The sequence below is a fragment of the Triturus cristatus genome, chromosome 11 (genome assembly GCF_964204655.1).
Source record: "Triturus cristatus chromosome 11, aTriCri1.1, whole genome shotgun sequence".
NCBI lineage: Eukaryota > Metazoa > Chordata > Amphibia > Caudata > Salamandridae > Triturus > Triturus cristatus.
The window spans coordinates 212549465-212568324 of record NC_140594.1 but is presented as its reverse complement, the minus strand read 5'-3'; the positions used below and the strand labels follow the sequence as shown (position 1 = coordinate 212568324).

The 18860-nt window shown below is 44.1% G+C and overlaps 1 protein-coding gene across 1 annotated transcript in view; it reads right to left on the bottom strand.

The window, feature by feature from the left end:
* The window catches only part of MYO1H (myosin IH), a 606720-nt gene that overhangs the window by 389340 nt on the left and 198520 nt on the right, over nt 1–18860 (bottom strand). The window contains exon 11 of the mRNA XM_085633501.1: nt 2682–2801. Within this exon, the coding sequence (XP_085489627.1) occupies nt 2682–2801 (120 nt within the window). The remainder of the gene's footprint in view (nt 1–2681; nt 2802–18860) is intronic.

The following is an 18860-nucleotide window of genomic DNA, read 5'->3' as shown; positions in this document are numbered from 1 at the left end:
CAGTGGCTTTTTGTAGAGTTATTGAGAGGTAGTGGGTGGTTTGTAAGCAGCTTGTGCTAGTCTGAGCGTCTGAATACTAGCATCTGATGTTTGGAAGTGGATCGGGTATCACCTAGTCATATATTGTGGAGCTTTGTGGCTTGATGTGGTGCCTTATGTTTTATCCTTAGATGAGGCTTGTAGGTGCTGGAAGACTTATCATTTGAGTCATCCAGTCTCATTCTTCCCAGCTCTCCGCAATTTGGGGATGGACGGAAGTAAGAACTTGGGGCCAGATGTACGATCAATTTTAGCATGCGCAAACGGGTTAGCGACCCGTTTGCGAATGCTAAGATTGGAATGGCTATGTACTAACACAATTTTGCGAGTTGCAATTGAATTGTGACTCGCAAAAAAGTGTTTAGAGACTTGCTATTTGGAAGGGGCGTGCCATTCCAAATAGTGACTCTCCAACCCATGTACGAATGCTTTGCGACCGCAATTGCGGTTGCAAAACAGTTGAAAATTAACACCCTCTTCAAGAGGGTGGTAATGGAGTCGCAAATGGGAAGAGGTCTCCAGGGGACCCCTTCCGCTTTGTGACAGACTGAAAATATGAAACAAAAATGTTTCATTAAAAAAAATAAAAATACATCCCATTTTTCTTTAAGGAAATCGAGCTGCATTAAAATAAACTGCTTTATTTAAACGTACTACTTAAGTCAGTGTGGGTGGAGAAAGGAAGACACTGGTTCTGTCTCAATTTCCGGATGCGGAAGAACTTCGACGTGGACCACCTGGTCCTCCTTGACCTCCTGGACGGGTTGGAATTATCACCGGCCTCGCGACACCACCTGTTCTTTTTCAGCGCCACACAGCCCTGAAGAGTCACGGGATAGTTCCCTAATGTGACACTACACGTGTCCGCTGGTTGATCTTTTGTTGTTGCGTCATTAAATACTTTTGATCAATACACTGGTGTCGACCACAGCAATTTTGAACTACACAAGACATTAATACCATTGTCATATCCTCATTACGTGTGCCAGGACTGTGTTCTCATTACTGGTGTGGGTTCTTTGGCTCACACATTTTCGGGGGTTACAGGGTATTTCCCCCGATCTGGCAGCACCGTGCACACTCCCAGCATAGTAAACATAGCGCGTAATAGCCTGAGCGCCAATCTTCCTGATTTTACTAAAAACCCTACATCGAGATAGCTTCTACAGACTCTGCCGTGCTCCTCTGCACCAGCAGGGCACAGCTCAGAATCTGCTGCTTCTGCTAAAAATAGGTGAGGGGGATGAGGTTGGGGCATGAGGGAGTTGCCGGCAGATTTCCAGGTTATTAAAAGTGATGATTCTAACGTGAGGCAATGCAGACTGACTTTGCCTGTTTGTCTGCACCAGTCTATTTCTCTACCATCTACCGGGCTCGCTGTCATGTATCCATTCATCTCTCTTTGTTAGAGGTGCGCCAGCCAATATATCAATATATTACTTAGCAGGTAGAGCCAGCCGGAGACGAGCCAAGCGCATACGAGCCAGTGGCCGAGTCGGGAAAATGTTTGGCATGTTAATCATACAGTAAACATGATGTAGAAGTGCAATAATGTCTCTTCAGAATTCAAAAGAGTGCATTTCTTTAGCGCGTCACCTCCCAATTGAGAGGAAGTTATTAAAAGTGCTCGTTTTAAACATGAGTTAAAACACTGCATACTCCGAATGTTGCCTAGAGTCTTATTATATTTAGAGTAACATTAAAATCTAGTTCATTAAACACGAGAAGTTTTTGTACAGCACGCATCTTGAACTCGCATATTTCAAGGGGGCAATAATAAAGATGAAAACGGAAGTGCCGGGGAAGGGAATAAAATAGATTCATTCACAATTTGGCAGCAATGTTATCTATGTGAGGATTTCATTCAGCCCCAGTTTGTAAAAATCCCTTTAAAGATGTGTTCCCCTCGGAGTCTCAGCTAAAGGCCAGATTTAGATCTTGGAGGACGGGTTACTCCGTCACCATTGTGACGTAATAACCCGGCCGCCTAGATCTAAAACATAATGGCTTATCTGCTACAGATTATTTAGATATAAAAAGCGAATGAGCTGTTCAATTTGAACACACTGTGAAAGTGAATGAAACAGCAGGGGTATTGTTTAAAAAAGACACATTCTGTTCTCGCCATGAGCCAGGAATAAAATTAGAAATAAGCCAAACGTCAGAACCGTGAGCAACTTCAGCGTCCCTCCGAGTGAGAATCCTTAGAATTTTTAAGGAAGTGTTTAAGACTTGTCACAGTGTCGAGAAGATGAAGGAATGGCATTTGTGAAACGTGAAGCGAACCCCATTTTTCAGTGGTTGACTACCAACTCGTCACGTATAAAAATGACGAGTCCTTTTGCTCTAATGAAAATCAAAGTCAGATCACTGAAGCAATTAAAAACCTTTTTTTAATGATTTTACCTTTTGTTCTATTGTGTTGACAAACTTGGATGGTTAGCTTTTAAAAATATTTAATTTGTTGCCACAGCTGTTACGTTTCTTGTGATAACGATAAATATATTAGTCTGTTTTAAAAGTAACACTACCTTCACAACTTTAGTGTAAAATAACAATAGCCTCATTTTTGCTTGACTACCGCGATAAAGTTTCTCGGGTTCCTTGACATGCCAACTTTAATGCATTTTTCATTCGCTCACCTTGTTGGCTAATGATCCATTGATTTTGTTGACCAGCCAGTTAAATGTCCTTCCATAAATTGCTTTTGCTACAGCATCCCGAGCATAATACGAAAGTTCTACATCCAATGGTGTAAGAAGCTGGAAAAAAAGGAAGAACATTTTCTTTGTATTTGTCAGATTTAAAAAACGGCAGGTTTGTCTTATTTTTTTCAGAAGCAAGAAATACACAAAATGATAAGTCATACATGTAATACCACATGCAAACAGATGTGTGACAATATCTTATGCCAATTTAAAAATAATCACAAATTGAAAATAAGTTCTAAGCAATACACCGCCATTCACTTTCAAGTCAGTTAGAAGGCTACAAACGAGAAACCATTTTTAAAGCGAGACCTAACTCATTCCATGATAGGTTATACATGTAGGTATTATGGGGTATTATGGGGTAGCAAATTATTAATATCTCTATATGGATTAAAGGATAATTCTGGGGCAGCCTCAAGGGCAGTATATGAAAACATAAAGTTTATAATGTATTATACAAAAACATCGACGTCCAATGTATCTCCCACGCATAAACAAAATTCTTCCTAAGAAGATTCTAGCTTCGCCCTTAAGACGCCATGCCCTCAAATATGCTAGGATTGTCGGAAGAGCAGGAAAATAACCCAATCCAACTAGAAGTGCAAAGCAGATTTGGCTAGTTTTAGAAATTTTCAACAAGTCAATTAAATTTCATGTTGATATTCTGTCAGTATTTTTATTCATTTTTTTCCTATATACTTTCAATGTATCTTTCATATGAACAACCAAAAATAGATATTTCTCAAAGGTGATGTAGCATCAGCATATCCCCTATACTTTCCTTGAAATGGATGCTGTCAGCATACATATACTTCAGCATACCTATTTCAGGTGTGTAAACCACATCACTGATTGGCAGTTCATAATATGGATATTTAGCGACAATAGTTCGTCATTCGAAATGTGGTCATCATGTGCATACAAAGTCAATATTGAGGACTTTGCCCTCCTTCCAGTGCCCCCTCCTCAAAACCAATAGTCTAATTGCCTGTTTGTTTTTAGCAATCATATTGCCTCTTCAGTGCCTGCAGGTGCACACACACACACACACACATGAATGAACGTGTGTATACATGAATGCACACGTGTGTTTGTTGGAGTTAATTGAAGACACCCCATAAATCTGGCATGAACAAACATACATATGCAGCATCATTATAAGCTTTTCGAGACCGCCCTTTGCATCTACCTTATCCATTCTTTTAAGGAGTCACCTCTATTGGGTGAGAGAAGTTCAGATTCCATGTCCACGATCAATTAACGTCAATGGTAAAATCAGATTTACTGAAGAAGAAAGCTTCCCGCTGCAACCTGGACTGTGACCAGGACTTAAATCTTCATAGAACATCAGAAATTGTAGTAATGGATTTTGTACCCGTCGGATCACTGCAGCAGTTGACTGGCTCGACCTCCAGGAAAAAAGCTATTTTTTAGCCTCAGTAAAAAAGCTACCCCAATTAACACGGATGCTAGTCTGTCGGAAACTTTATTTTGTATTACATTTTTACAAAACTTTCGCGAATTACATGCAATGTAATAAAAAGATCATTAGTTCAATAATTCACGTTAATAAATGTACACCTTTCGAATACAGGCATCATTTAAAAATTATAGTTTAAATCAACACTATTTCCCCATAGAGTTTTCCATTCCCTATCAGGACAATGCGCCCCTAAATTAGCTTGCTCTATTTATTTCCGAATCTTTCTGAAGCTGTATTAAGTAATTGACAAGGCTGCCACCAGGTACATCATCCAATGTTATATAATGTACTGAATTGCCTCAATACAGAGGGTTACTCTTCGTCTGGGCAAAGCTAATTAAACATATCTACTTTACGATGGCTTTGCGATGGCTTCCAAAAAGAGGAAGGTAATAGAAATATCACATCACATCACATAAATACCCGAAAGGAGCGTACGCTTGCTTCCGGCGAGTTCTGCGACTCACCAAGCGGTCACCACGTATGCGCCCTCCATACCGATACTGGGCACGCCGAGACAGCAGCAAGTAACTACAGCTGCGGAACTGCGCACATGGGATGATGCGGGACTCCAGACGATGGGGGACTTATATCAAAACGGGCAGCTGATTCCATTCAACACGCTTGTGAACTAATATAACCTACCGCAGGGCCAGTTTTTAAATTTATTTTTTATTTTTTTTAAATATTTATGTTTATTGAACTCAAACAACAAGAGTCATGCGATACAGAACAGTGTATCGTACATTACCATAGTTGCAGTTCTTTAAAGGCATCAGTACATTACTTTCGTAATAGCGTGTAGAATTACCAGTTATGCAGTGAGATTTACACCATACAGTGATCATCTGGTGATGGGATAGATGGGGGTTCGCACAGTTCCCCCCGATAAACATTCCATTTAGACCATATTGCAATCCATTTTTTGGGACATCCCCGAGCTACATAGACTGTTTTCTCTCTCACCATACACCAGTCCATGTCCTCTTTCCATTTCTTCAGTGTCGGTGCAGGGCCAGTTTTTAATGCACGCAGCACGTTGAGGTTAATCTGGGGTGACATGACAGAAGAGCCAAAAACACACTTAACACTCCAGTATCTGCATATATTGGGGGCGGGTTGGCATCTTGTCAGGTGGTTAGCAGAGTCACTACGGTCTCATGCAGCAGCCTCACTAGAAAAATTGAAAGGGCACTGGGATGCAGATCTACAGAGACAAAGCATGGACCGGGAATGGGCAACAATCTTAGAAAGCCCCACCTACATACAGAGAAATGACAGGTTTAGGCTTATAGAATAATATATAACACAAAGAGCTTACATGACACCGACCTCAATCAACAGAATATTTAATCGCGTTGATTCACGGTGCCCTCCCTGCAAACTGGTGGGAGGAGATCTCATACATATACTGTGGGCGTGCAACAAGCTGGCTACCTATTGGGAGATCATCACAACACACTTGGCGTGCTGCACAGACCGCACACTGGAATGGAACTGGGAGGAGTGCCTAATGGGGCTGTATCGGCGGCATAAGAAACATAAAGTGACAACCCGCTTTATAGACCTGGGACGTATAGTAGCAAAGCGCCTCATCACTAAACGCTGGAAGTCCTCTGACCCCCCCCGTCAGTGAAGGCGTGGTATCACTGGTGCTCTGACGTGAAGATGCCATTGGCATACGTAAGACACCTCTAGCTGTAGCCTGGGACACAATACTCATAGACCTCCAAGGCGTGTGTCAGGAGCACTTGGAGATGCAGGGGATATCCCAAACAGCAAACGGCATGCAAGAGCGCACAGAGGGAACCCAACAGTAGCTAGAGCCCCCCCCCCCCACCAATGAGCACAAATCCAGGAGTGGAGCATAGACAGCACACACGCAGTAACACCTGACGAGTACCCAAGATAACAGGTACTGACACAGACATAAATAAACGAAATGTTGGTGGCGGGAAGGGCGGTGTGACATATGACATGCACAGTAGTAGCAACACCATCTGCGCATACTATAGTAATTCAGTGAGATACGATTCCCCCACCCCTTTTCCCCCCACCCTATTGTTCTGCCCCCTACGAACTAACGTGTTATTACAAGCAGTGTTGTGTACATTCTAGACGAATGTTTGTTGACGAAACACTATGTTATTATAGCAAGTGCTGCCCTGTTTGTTTTTTTAGTACCAGGTACGTGACTTGCAGTACTAAGGTTAAACGTTTGTGACAAGTAGCATTCGTAAAATATTCATATATGCAATTTAAGCCATCTGTAACTGCTGTAATACATGGAAATTTGTAAAACTAATAAAGAAATTTAAACAAAAAAAAATCACATAAATACCTGCAGTTATCCATCATTTTGTCAAGCCAGGGCAAAGATGGGTGGTAAACCTAAATAATGCTTGGATCACTTATCAGTGATCATCATTACACTCCCTCTTGTCTTCCCTCTCTTTTAACAGACCCCTCCCCGTGGGGCTAACTCTAATTATCAAATAATATCTGCTTCTAGTCCCACACCCAGAAACGTGAAGACAAAAGGAAAATGATTGACAGTGAGCAATCAATACATTTTTCTCTCATCTGTCAATCTTGTTACAAAGTTTACTCTACGAGTAGATATCAAAAGAGTCCTTTGTATCTTCTCTACGAATAGATATCAAAAGAGGCCTTTGGATCTACTCTATGAGTAGATATCAAAAGAGGCCTTTGTAAAAAGAGTTCCTTGTAGCAATTTTAATAGGAGTATCACAAATAAGAACATTATCTGCACTCAAGGCACAAAAGGCACACATTTCTCTGTAAAGTGGCATGAAGCACTGCACATTCCATCTTAGTAGCAGAAGACTCCGCTATCTGTTGTTCTTAATGGCATGGGGACATCGGCGAGGATGCTACAGCCAAGCAAACATCTTTCATGGGTACACCAGGAGCCACTGCCCACGATACCGCCATCCATATTGTGACCATTCAAGTACAAATGGAAACTACCCATCCCTGCTGGGTAGCATGCTTTTATGATCAGCAACCTGTCCCAGTGACTACTGAAAGACTGTGATCCCTTCAAACATTTGGGAAATTTACAATCACACTCACAATTCCCCAATGAGGTCTCTATATGCTCCAAGACGCATTTCTGATGTGCAGTCCTAGAAAGTAACCCCTTCACACCCGCTGGGAGTGCTGTCACTTGCTTTAGATGAAACCATAACAATGCTTTTCACAAGAATGTAGGGCCAGACCTTACAACAAAGGCATCCCGGGACTTTTGCAGGCATGAAACTGCATTCACCAAAGAGACTAAACCAGGTAAATGCCCCACAAATGTGATTGATATCAAAAGCAGTAGATTGTGGCGCAGCACGTTCGAAACGTTTAGAGGTGATTGCAACTTTTGAAACCCCGAAAATAACTTACACAGTTTAACTAGGACCCTCAATGGAAGAGTCAACAGCCAAAAAGCCTTTAATAATCTGGTGATGAATTGGCTGTGGTCCTCTAAGTCAGAAAGACAACTTAAATGGAGATCCACTGGACCTTAAGAGAAGCAATTGCCAACCTTCATGAAGCCACCTAAGAAGAAACTAGAGTAGTTGCTCCGATAGCTTACCACACAGCTTTAGAATCCTTGTCTTTGATATGGATATTTCTCACACATTGAACTCTGAACAGTGAGCTTTTGAACATAAGTCATGGAGATGTCACAAGGTGGGACTCCAGGTGTATTGCCACCCCTTGTTCTTGCAGAACATTGCATATAATGTGTGTATAGACCATTAAGTGGTTGATGAATACGGCATGAATGAGGCACTCATTGACCCCTTCAAGACTGGGGAGTCTGTGCATCTCTGTGCCACAGTTTTGTAAGAACAAATCAGTAAGAAGTTATTTAAACACATATACCTTTTTGGGCTCTGTTTGTACATCCATATGATCTATATTTTTAGACACAATAAGTGCTACGTATTGGTAGCCCTTCCTACATTAATTTCTCATTGCTGCCTCAAGCTACAATAAAACAAATTGCACTTTTGTCCTTTTTGTAACAAATTTGCTCAATATTTTGTTGCATTTCTCAAATATACAAAGGTAAATCTAATAAGATAAGGCATTGAAACGCAGCTCTAAAAGTTTGAAGTCTGACAATATCAAATGTGTGGATTTTCCTAGGAAATGTCAATGAAACAATTATTGTATAACATTAACAGAGAGTACTAAATTGTGGCAGAATCGCTGTTTTTGGTGCATGGTTCATTTGATGGCAAATATCAAAGTCAGGACTCTATAGAAATGATAAAAGATATATATTTTCAAATTCTGTATAACCTAAGGAATATTTTTGTGCTAACCAGACTCCCATGCTGTGACTGGATGGCCAGTGGTATACACTGGACATGCCATTCTTTAGTTTTTAGTAATTTGTTTCTCGAACCAAGGTAATTCACTCCAGTCTCCCTCAGGTAGGAGCATACCCTGCCAAGGCTTACCTAAAACTTTGTTCCTGTGGGTCTCCTAGGAGTGGCGTCACTTGAAATGGTTCAATTTTCTATTGGTTCAGCATGTCCACAGAAGATAAACTGAGTGCAATGCATTTTGTAAATTTAGAAAGAAACTGCAAACAAAATGCCGGTTTGGGCTACCTGTCTTTTGGTTGCAGGTGTTACCACTGGGTTGCATGGAAATATACCACAACCATATATTTTTAACAATTATGCATCATAACATTTCTTTTGCTGGTTGCATAAGCTCCCTTAACCTGATAGGCTCAGTGGACAATGCACTAAAAAAAAAAGTCTGTCAGATCGTCAGTATTTTTCCCTAAACCATGGTGTTTCCTTCTGTCAACCGCATTTACGATGGATTTAGGCCCAGATCTCTGTAGTGGGGTGAATGTATAACATTGTTCTGCATTCTGTCCATTAATTGTTCTTTTTGCATTTGCCACCCCGAGAGGAACGGCTATGCCCAGACGTGGGTCCCGTGCTCTCCATGCCACTGGAGTCAAGCTATCCTGGCTGATTAGGGGTGAAACCCCAAAACCGGTCCTAGGATGCTTGTTTCCAGTCCAGGGAGGACCTGGCCTGGCAGTTTGGGCTGGACTGTTCCCATTGGGTGCAGGGTCAAGACTGATTTGCATATGGCTGGGTCCAAACTGGAATAGCATGGTGAGCAAAAAAACGATGGTTTTGAGCCCAGATCTCTGTACTGGGGTGAATGTATGACATTGTTCTGCATTCTGTCCATCAATTGTTCTTTTTGCATTTGTGACCCCAAGTGGAACGAGAATGCCCAGACATGGGTCCCGTGCTCTCCATGCCACTGGAGTCAAGCTATCCTGGCTGATGAGGAGTGAAATCCCGAAACCGGTCCTAGGATGCTTGTTGCCAGTGCAGGGAGGACCTGGCCAGGCAGTTCGGGCTGGACTGTTCCCATTCGGTGCAGGGTCAAGACTGGTTTGCATATGGCTAGGTCCAAACTGGAATGGCATATTGAGCAAAAAAACGATGGATTTAGGCCCAGATCTCTGTACTGGGGTGAATGTATGACATTGTTCTGCATTCTGTCCATCAATTGTTCTTTTTGCATTTGTCAACCGCATTTAGGCACATATTCCTACCAATGCTTGACCTGCATCTGTATTCCTCTTGATCTGTGTGGTTGTGAGACCTGTGTGGCATTTCCATGGGTTTGCGAAGGGCCAACAACATTAGACCCCAGGGGTTATTTTTGATCGTAGGAGATGGGAATGTCTGCAGTATTTGGGTCCCAGATCAAAGGGCACCCATATGAACCTACCAACCCCAGACATTTCTGAAAACTAAAAACTCAGAAAAGTCCAGGGTGATGTGGCTTGCAGGAATCCCAACATATTTTATTACCCAGAATTCCCTTCAAATTATGAAAGGCATCCATTGTTCCCACACTTTTCTCAATAAAAACAGTGCCTCACATTTGTTGATGGACTTAATGCACAGAACTGAAAAAGGCAACATCTGTGACCATGTGAAGACCACACTGATAGTATATCGGCTTTACATAACTACAAATTTGACTTTCTCTTGTCACTAATGACAGTCCAACCCACACGTAAGACATTGTTTTTATTGATAGAAGTGTAGAAGCACTGGGTAATAGGATTTTCGCTGTTTCCCACAAGTGCTGGAACTTTCACAGAAATCTGAGCAAATTCAATTGTTGCAGGGATTCTGCACATATACAGAACTATGTACAGGAAAACGGGACCTCAGTGAATAGGGGTGCACCAACCTACCACATTAGTACCCAATATCCCAAACCGACTAGCTATAGTGTCTCATTCGTTCTCCAACTACAGCGAAGCTACCAATGATTAGACAACCCAGAACATGTCACTCTCTCTTGGGAATTGCGGGAACCAGACAACTCTTTCGCTCACTCACTCATACTTGTCCAAAATGTGAGCAATCAGAGACGTGGTATAGTTTAAAATCTTTATTTCAACTAACACGCTCTATGGTACAGTACACATGCCGTTACTAGCAGCAAAATGCATAAACACAATATAGTCAGCATTGTCACAATTCCATAGAATACAAACGGTGATATCATTTTATAAAGACAGTGGAAAAAGGACTAAAAGACCTAACCACCCACCCCGTTGTAAGAAATAGTTTATTATAAAAAGGAAGACCTCTGTCCTTTGTCAGCAGACCCCATACCTCAAGGCCGAGATGAAAGGTTCACATCGCAGGACAAGCACAACTCTTCTCTCTGGAAAGGTGTCTCTCCAAGTGTGTCAAAACATGTTTAGCTTGCAATATTAAAGCACACGATTTCCAGTAGTGCAGCTGTGGGTAGTATGTTATGTTTAGGTATGAGGGACTGACCAGAACAGAATAACAAGGGGCATTGTTGATCGACCTTGTACATCGTGTGCAGACTAAACCTCAGAGCACAGCAGAGAATGCGAAAAGCAGACAGTTCTCATGTGAAAGGGGCACAAACAGAGTCTTGCAAAATATATGCTTGCAGTGTCGTGCACAAAAGCAGCCTCATGGCAGTGAAGCTCATGCTAACTTAGCAAATATCGACAATGGTCCCAAAAGCTATATTGCACAATTTTTGTAACCAATATCTGACATTTTCAGGGAATTTTGGGTAAGTAAAAATGTGGTGGCATTACCACAAGCCACATTATCCAGAAACGTTTCTTGTATAAATGTCTGGGGTTGGTAGATTTCCCTAGTTATCGGCTGACCACTGGTCAAAATACTGTAGTTAACCACAGTCCCCAAATCAAGCAAATTCCAAGCTAAAGTCAAGAACTTTCCTTGGTTGCGTTCTTTGGCATTTGCTGTTCTGGGCAGTACAACTTGTGGGATATCATTTTAATTGAGAGATGTGTGGTGATGGATGATGGTACAAAATTTGCTATCATCTATTGAATCCCACTATATTTTTCGCTTCATATTGTAAAGCAGTGTACACCAAAAACACATTGCAAAAACTTCCTACGAACCCCTGACACTGAGGGTAATTCAGAATTTGGGAAGTATTTAGGTACATTTAAAAAAATATATGGACTTTATTCGCCCCAATTTCTATTCATTAGATGTGTTGTTATCAAGTGATGTCTGTTTGGTACACAGTAAAATAACATTGTAAATCATGGCTTGATTACTGAATTTGATTATCATGGGCTTTCGAACAAAAGACAAACAATATACATGTCTGTTAGAGGAAAACTCTGTTGGGCATAATGGAATAGCATGTTTGAGGATATGAATACTGAGCAAAACTTTTGAGGTGAAAACATTGAGACCCGCTGTTCTTTTGCCACCTACAGTACTTTGCCCACGCAAGAATCAAAACACTATTTGATCTTTTTCTTAGCATAAGGCCTTATTACCACTTAGGTGGTCTTCAGCTGGGACTGCCACTGTTGCTTTCCCAGGAAGACCGCCAAGGCCATGGTGAGCCTGCCCAGATGGGCGGTGCTGTGGTGGTCTCACGTCGGTGGTATGTTAGAATCATAGAAGAGCCTATACAGCATAATGCCGCTGTGATAGCACCGAATGCTCGTCCATGCACAGTGTGGCATGCACCATGTCGTGCATGCCACACAGTGCATGCAAGACCATTCAATTTGTGCCCCTACACCCACTGCCATGGGCAGATTTGCCATGGGGCCTTGTTGGGAGGGCCCCTCCTTGCCCTTCCGCCAGCTTTTTCATGGTGGGAACACCACCATGAAAAGGCTTGCAGAAGGGCAAGTCGCAATTTGGATGGCAGTGCTGGGATCGGCACAGCCTCAATTCCTCCTCATTTGCAACACCGCCGGCACCGTGGGATCCAGGATCCTGGGGGTGCTGGCGGTGTTGTGGCGGGCTGCTAGCTGTCCGACCACGCACTCTTAATAAGGTGGGCAGGCCATGAAAGTCGGGTCGCCACCACAAGTATGTCAATCCCAGGACTGCCGTGCTCGTAATAAGGCCTTAAGAAAAAATGCAAACAGTGACTGGCTCCCTGCTGGGGCACAGAAACACAGTTCGTGCTGCAGCAAGCAGCCCGTGCAGTTTGGATTTTTTTCTAAGCCTAAGATAAAATAAAAACAAATCTGGCTCCTTGCTGGGGGACAGCACACAGGTAAACGAAAATGCACTAAAGCTGCTGGGTGTGGGGCTCCATGGCTACCATGAAGTATTTATACTACATCAGGGCTTTCTGGAGACACCCTTCCATGATTTTATACAGTGCCTAATTTGTAAAACAATGAGTGCTGATAAACTCTGCCTACAGCCCGTGGTGGCCCTATGACATGCTGGGGCCCAAATACCATGGCTGCATAGTCTTGAATCCGCATCATGCCTAATTAACTCATCATGAGACACCCCCTTCTCTTTTATATCACTCTAGTAGTTCCTGCTTTCACCTAGTGTTTTCCTTTCTTTTGCTTTCTTTCCCCAACAGCAACCACCGGCTCATATTAAGCACTGTTTGCAAATATACATCAAGAGGACAGCCACTCTGTTAAGTATGGGTGGGTCATGCCTTTGGAACGCAGGATTGCCTCTAACTGCACAATCAACTGTACCTGGTGAGCAGTTCTGAGTCCAAGAATCTGAGTTAAAAATACATCTTGCGTAGGTGGATAGCGCCTATTAGAACTGACAGCGATGTACTCACGACAGACCCACAACACATTGTGGACACGCTGGCACGACACTTCGAACAAGTATACACCTCCACAAATACTACCACTGTACGAGAAGCGCTTACATTCCTTCACGATATTCAAATGCCACGGCTCACGCCACAAGAAGCCATAAGTCTAGAAGCCGACATCACGGTAGATGAACTCAAAGTAGCCATTTCCAAAATACAATTGGGTAAAGCCAATGGTCCTAACGGAATACCAATAGAATTGTACAAACACACAGCAGAGAAGATAGCCCCATATTTGTTAAAAATGTTTGAAGCTAGTTGCGACGTAGGGACACTCCCTAGAGATCAACAACTGGCAAAGATTGTGGCCATCCATAAGCCTCGTAAACCGGCAGAGGAATGCACGTCGTACCGTCCAATATCCTTAATTAATGCCGAAGGGAAAATCTTAGCCAAAACACTTGCGCTCAGACTCACTCCCCATCTTCACACATTGATCCACCCAGATCAATCCAGTTTCATGCCTGGCAGAAACACAGCCCTGAACCTTAGACGCCTTCATGGCGTACTAGGTGGAAAACATACTATCCAGGAAGACGCTGCGATCCTCTGCCTGGACGCACGGATGGCCTTTGATTCGGTGGAATGGGCCTTTTTGGTTCGCAGTCCTTCAACACTCAGGGTTCGGACCGAAGTTCTGTTCATGGGTACGTTTACTCTACACGGACCCGGTGGCACACGTAGTAGCTAATGATCACATATCGAGAGAATTCACCCTATGCAAAGGAACGAGACAGGGCTGCCCATTATCGCCCTTATTGTTTGCATTAGTTCTCGAACCACTGGCGGCGTGGATACGATGAGACCCCATGGTTCGCGGTCTAAAATGGAGGGGGGACTGGGAAGATCGTATCTCTCTATACGCGGACAATGTATTATTATATATCGCCTCGCCTATGAGATCACTAAATGCGATACTCAATATCTGAGCGGTGTATGGCTCTGTCTCGAGATATACCATCAATTGGGATAATTTAGTGCTATACATATTACATGGACTACCCCCACGTCTACCGAGAGGCTGCAAGGTCCAAATAGTCACGGACAGTTTTAAGTACCTTGGTATATACATAACCTCCGATAGCGACACATTCCTAACACTCAATTTACAGGCCCCTCTGCAACAACTGAAACGTGAAATTCGGCATTGGAAGACACTTCCACTCACCCTGCTAGGTAGAGCGGCCCTCTTTAAAATGATGGCTCTGCCCAGATTTTTATATGCCCTGCATAACCCTCCATATCCAGTCCATGACTCCTATTTTAAAGCAGTTAACTCGGAGGTGGCGGCTCTCCTATGGGATAGTAAACCGGCAAGAGTGGCAGAGACTAAACTGGTGAGGAGCTGGTATGATGGCAGGATCGCCCTCCCTGATATTAAAGCATACTACTGGGCTTCACAACTTACTGTCATTAATCAATGGCTTCATGTGCCGGACACGGACCCAACCTGCCACCTCAACAGAATGGCTCTAGGGAGAGGCGGTGTTAATAGAGCGCTCTACAAGACTCAGAAAGCCCATAACCTTATCGGCCCAGCATCGCACACCATCCGCATCTGGCAAACAGACACTTGGGTTGGACTGACAAACTTACGAAACACACACCCTTATGGGACACACGCAAATTTGGGACACTGGGCAATAGTAAAGGGTTTCAAAAGTGGGATCTGATCGGTATGTCCCGATTGGGGGATATTTGGCATAAAGGGAAACTTGTCAGCTTCACTCACCTGCAAGAACAGTATTCCATGGCTCCAGGAGAACACTTCAGATATTTGCAAATTAAACACGCAATTGAAACAGCTATCCTCATGGAGGAGACACTTCTGGAATCCTCCCCTTTAGAGGACCGACTACTTACCGACCACCTCTACAAAAAAGCGACGTCACTGACATATAAAAAAAATCATTAACAACCATCCGGACCCACTCGCCCGACTCAGGGAACTTTGGCAGTCTGACGTGGGAGACATGGACGACCCTGATTGGCGCGAGGCGCTTGCCTCACCAAAAGAAGTAGCAATCCCCTCCAGACTGCGACTGGTGCAGTTTAAAATACTACACAGGACCTATTACACATGAACAGTATTACACAAGATGGGAAGGGACACAGACCCAAGCTGTCTGCGTCTCTGTGGGGACATAGGTACCTACTATCACACCTTATGGGAATGCCCCAAATTGGTGCCTTACTGGGAGGCGGTGGTAAGCGAAATAGCAGAAGTCACCGAGAAACAGGTCCCACTTGAACCTCAGTGCTGTATTCTCAATGTATGGAGTCCGACGGATCTTACCCACGACAAACGCCTCTGGGCTACAACTGGTTTGACGATAGCTAAACGGAACATAGCGCAAAAATGGGGAGTGGGGACAGTACCAACAATAACGCAATGGAGCAGGGACATGGATATGGCCATGGTAGCAGAGAAGGCCACATTTGAGAATAGGAAATGTCCCCGCAAATGGGCTAGGGTGTGGGGAAAGTGGAACGTGCACAGAGGGCACATCTGCTCCCCCCCAGAAGGTGATAGTGAATCGGTGAAGACATGTAAAGTTGTGGAATTAAATATGCACCCAGACGGGAATGTTTAACGAGTAACCAAATAGAAAAAGCATTGTAATTGTACAAATAATGCATGCAGATCTGTATTGTTGTAGTAACAAATTTAATTAAAAAAATAAAAAATAAAAATACATCTTGCATATGGCAAACAGGAGAAAGCAGTGGGGCCCCCTCTTCCCAAGCTTTATGAGGCCTGGGGTCCCCATACCTGAGGGCAACATATGATAATGGGTAGGAGACCCCATCATTGGGCCGGCATTTCATTATAAAGGGGAGGGTGGCACACGGCCCCTCTTCCTGAGATCGTTGTGGCCCCTGGGACCCCATCCCCCAAAAGCCTCTCTAAATTATAGGCAGATGCCCCGGTGCTTACAAGGGGCACCCACAAAGCAGCACGTTGGGGGCTGTGAGGGGGAGCCTCAGGACCCCTGCGGTCTCAGCTGGCGTGCTTGCTCCCATCCAAAGGGAACAACTGCTTTTTACATGCTCCCTCCAGGTGAGAGCAACATCTGCTCTGTTTCCCCTAAAAATGTACTGTGGGCAGGGAAATAGAAGTTCTGCTCCCAGCCAGTGAGAGCATGTTTAAAGTTCCTGCTGAGTGTTAGCAGACATGCCTTCCCTGACCATGCTGCTGGAAGTAGGGAAGGCGTGTTTGCTCCTGCGTGGCGGGAGATTTAAAAATGCTCCCGCCAGGTGAGAGTGAACATATTATTCCCTGCCCGCGCTGGTGCGGGCAGGGAACTTCTCTGCCCTGGGGGTGGGCTCCCCAGGACACAGTAACTTAGCTGGCACCATGGATTGGGGCCTTTAGAGGCACAGAGAGGGAGCCTTCCTTGCCCCCTCCCTTTTAAATGGCACATGGTCCCACGGGATGTGGTCCCCTGGACCTTTTTAGGCTCAGGCAGGGGGCTGTGCAGTTCCCTCGCCATTGCTTAAGAATTCGTCCCTGTGGTATTGGGTCCCCGGGGACTTTTTAGGCTGGCGGAGGGGCACCACACAGTCCCCCTCCCCTTTTTTTAGGAATTCATCCCCGTGGGATGGGGTGCCTGGGGTCTCTTTAGGCTGAGTGAGGGGGCCACGTGGCCTCCTTCCCATTCATTAATATATCGGCCTTAGGGAATGGGGTCTCTGGGGCTTCTTTGATTCTTGGAGAGGGGGCCTGAGCCCCTCCCCTAATTTAAAACTGTACCGAGCCCCAGTCCTCTGCCTTCCAGGGAGGAGGAGGTTTGACATGAGCTTTTTTTTTTATTGCTACAAGTTCATAGATCCACCGCAAATTCGCAGCAGTATTTTTAAAAAAAAGAAAGCATTTTTTACCCCACCACGGGTATCTCTACCCTGCCTCATATGCCTTTTTTGTGGGTGTTTGTTTTTGGACCTTGGACAGAGTCCCGAGTCCTAAGATGGCTGCCACCAAATTGTTGATGTGCTAGCAGGAGATCTGTTGGCTCCGCAATGTGATATATACAACGTTTTTGAGCATTAATTGTTCAAAAACTACTGAACGGATTTACACTAAATCAGGAAAAGCACTCTTTCTGGACCAATGTCTAACTTTCTGCCAAATTTGGTGTAAATCTGTTGAGCGGTTTGGGCTGTAGCTGTGTTTAATTATCTAAGGAACAAGCATTTACAATGCAATGGTCTCGGCATTGTTAAAGTTAGAGCTGTTGGCATTGCTCATGACATTATTCTTGTTTTTGTTTTTAAAACATTTAAAGAAACGGCATTGTTATTTACAATGTTAATAGCTTAATCACTCTCCAATGCGAGACCTATTGCATTTGCACTCACACACAGAGCCACACACACACAGCCACCCACACACAGAGCCACCCACACACAGAGCCACCCACACACACAGATCAACCCACACACAAATAGGGCCACCCACAGAGCCACCTACACACACAGTTACCCACACACAGACAGAGCCACCACGCATAAAGGCAGACACATAGCCACACACACAGAGCCACACTCACAGAGCCACACATACACACACAGTGGCTTCCACAAACCTTCCAGCACCTGTGACGAGATTAGCAATAAATCATCATTTAACAGTGTTTAAGGCCCGAGAAACTAAGGAGTTAAATGGAAATAAAAAGAGAACTTCGCCACTAAAGATAAAGCGTGCAAGAAACCGAGGAAGGTTTCTGCGTTTCAGGCATACACTGGTCATGTCATTGAAGAATGGAACCGCAGCTCACAAACGAGGCAGGGTCGGGAGGAACCAGACTGGAAATGAAATTACTAGCACACTGTAGCAGTGCTGGTGCGCAGTTAGTAACACTGACTAGACACATAGCCATCACGTACCTATGGATGGTCACACACACACCCCCAGCAGTGTACACAATGTCTGCTTTACAGCCATAGCATGCACGCTGTAGAGATACCCACAAATTACTAGCATTGCTGCCCTGAGGAATTCATTGTCCATCACATTTGCTTTCCTGTAACTTCCTGTGATGCAGTGACCAGTTCCTGATGTACTGTCTGTACTCAGATCACACTAGAATTTTTGAAAAGGCAATGTTTTGATGAATGCCGTTTTATCTGTGATGGAGGTTTCCAGTTTTGAGTCGGACATCCAAGGATGTTCTTTTTCTGGTACTGCCTTCTGCAAAATTGAGTTCAGCAGTGGGTTGGGATTGGCTCCCTTAGCTGAGCAGTGGGGCAGAGGTTCCCAGTTCACACCCGAGTTGTGAGTACAGCAATGCTTTTCGTAGATACCACTGACAGTGCTGTGGTTGTGCTCCAGTGTCTGGAGCAAGTCTTCAGAAAGGAAAAGAGGATGCTGAAGCTGGCCCGCTTGTTATCCCCACGCCTGTTTACAGAAAAATCACCAGTTT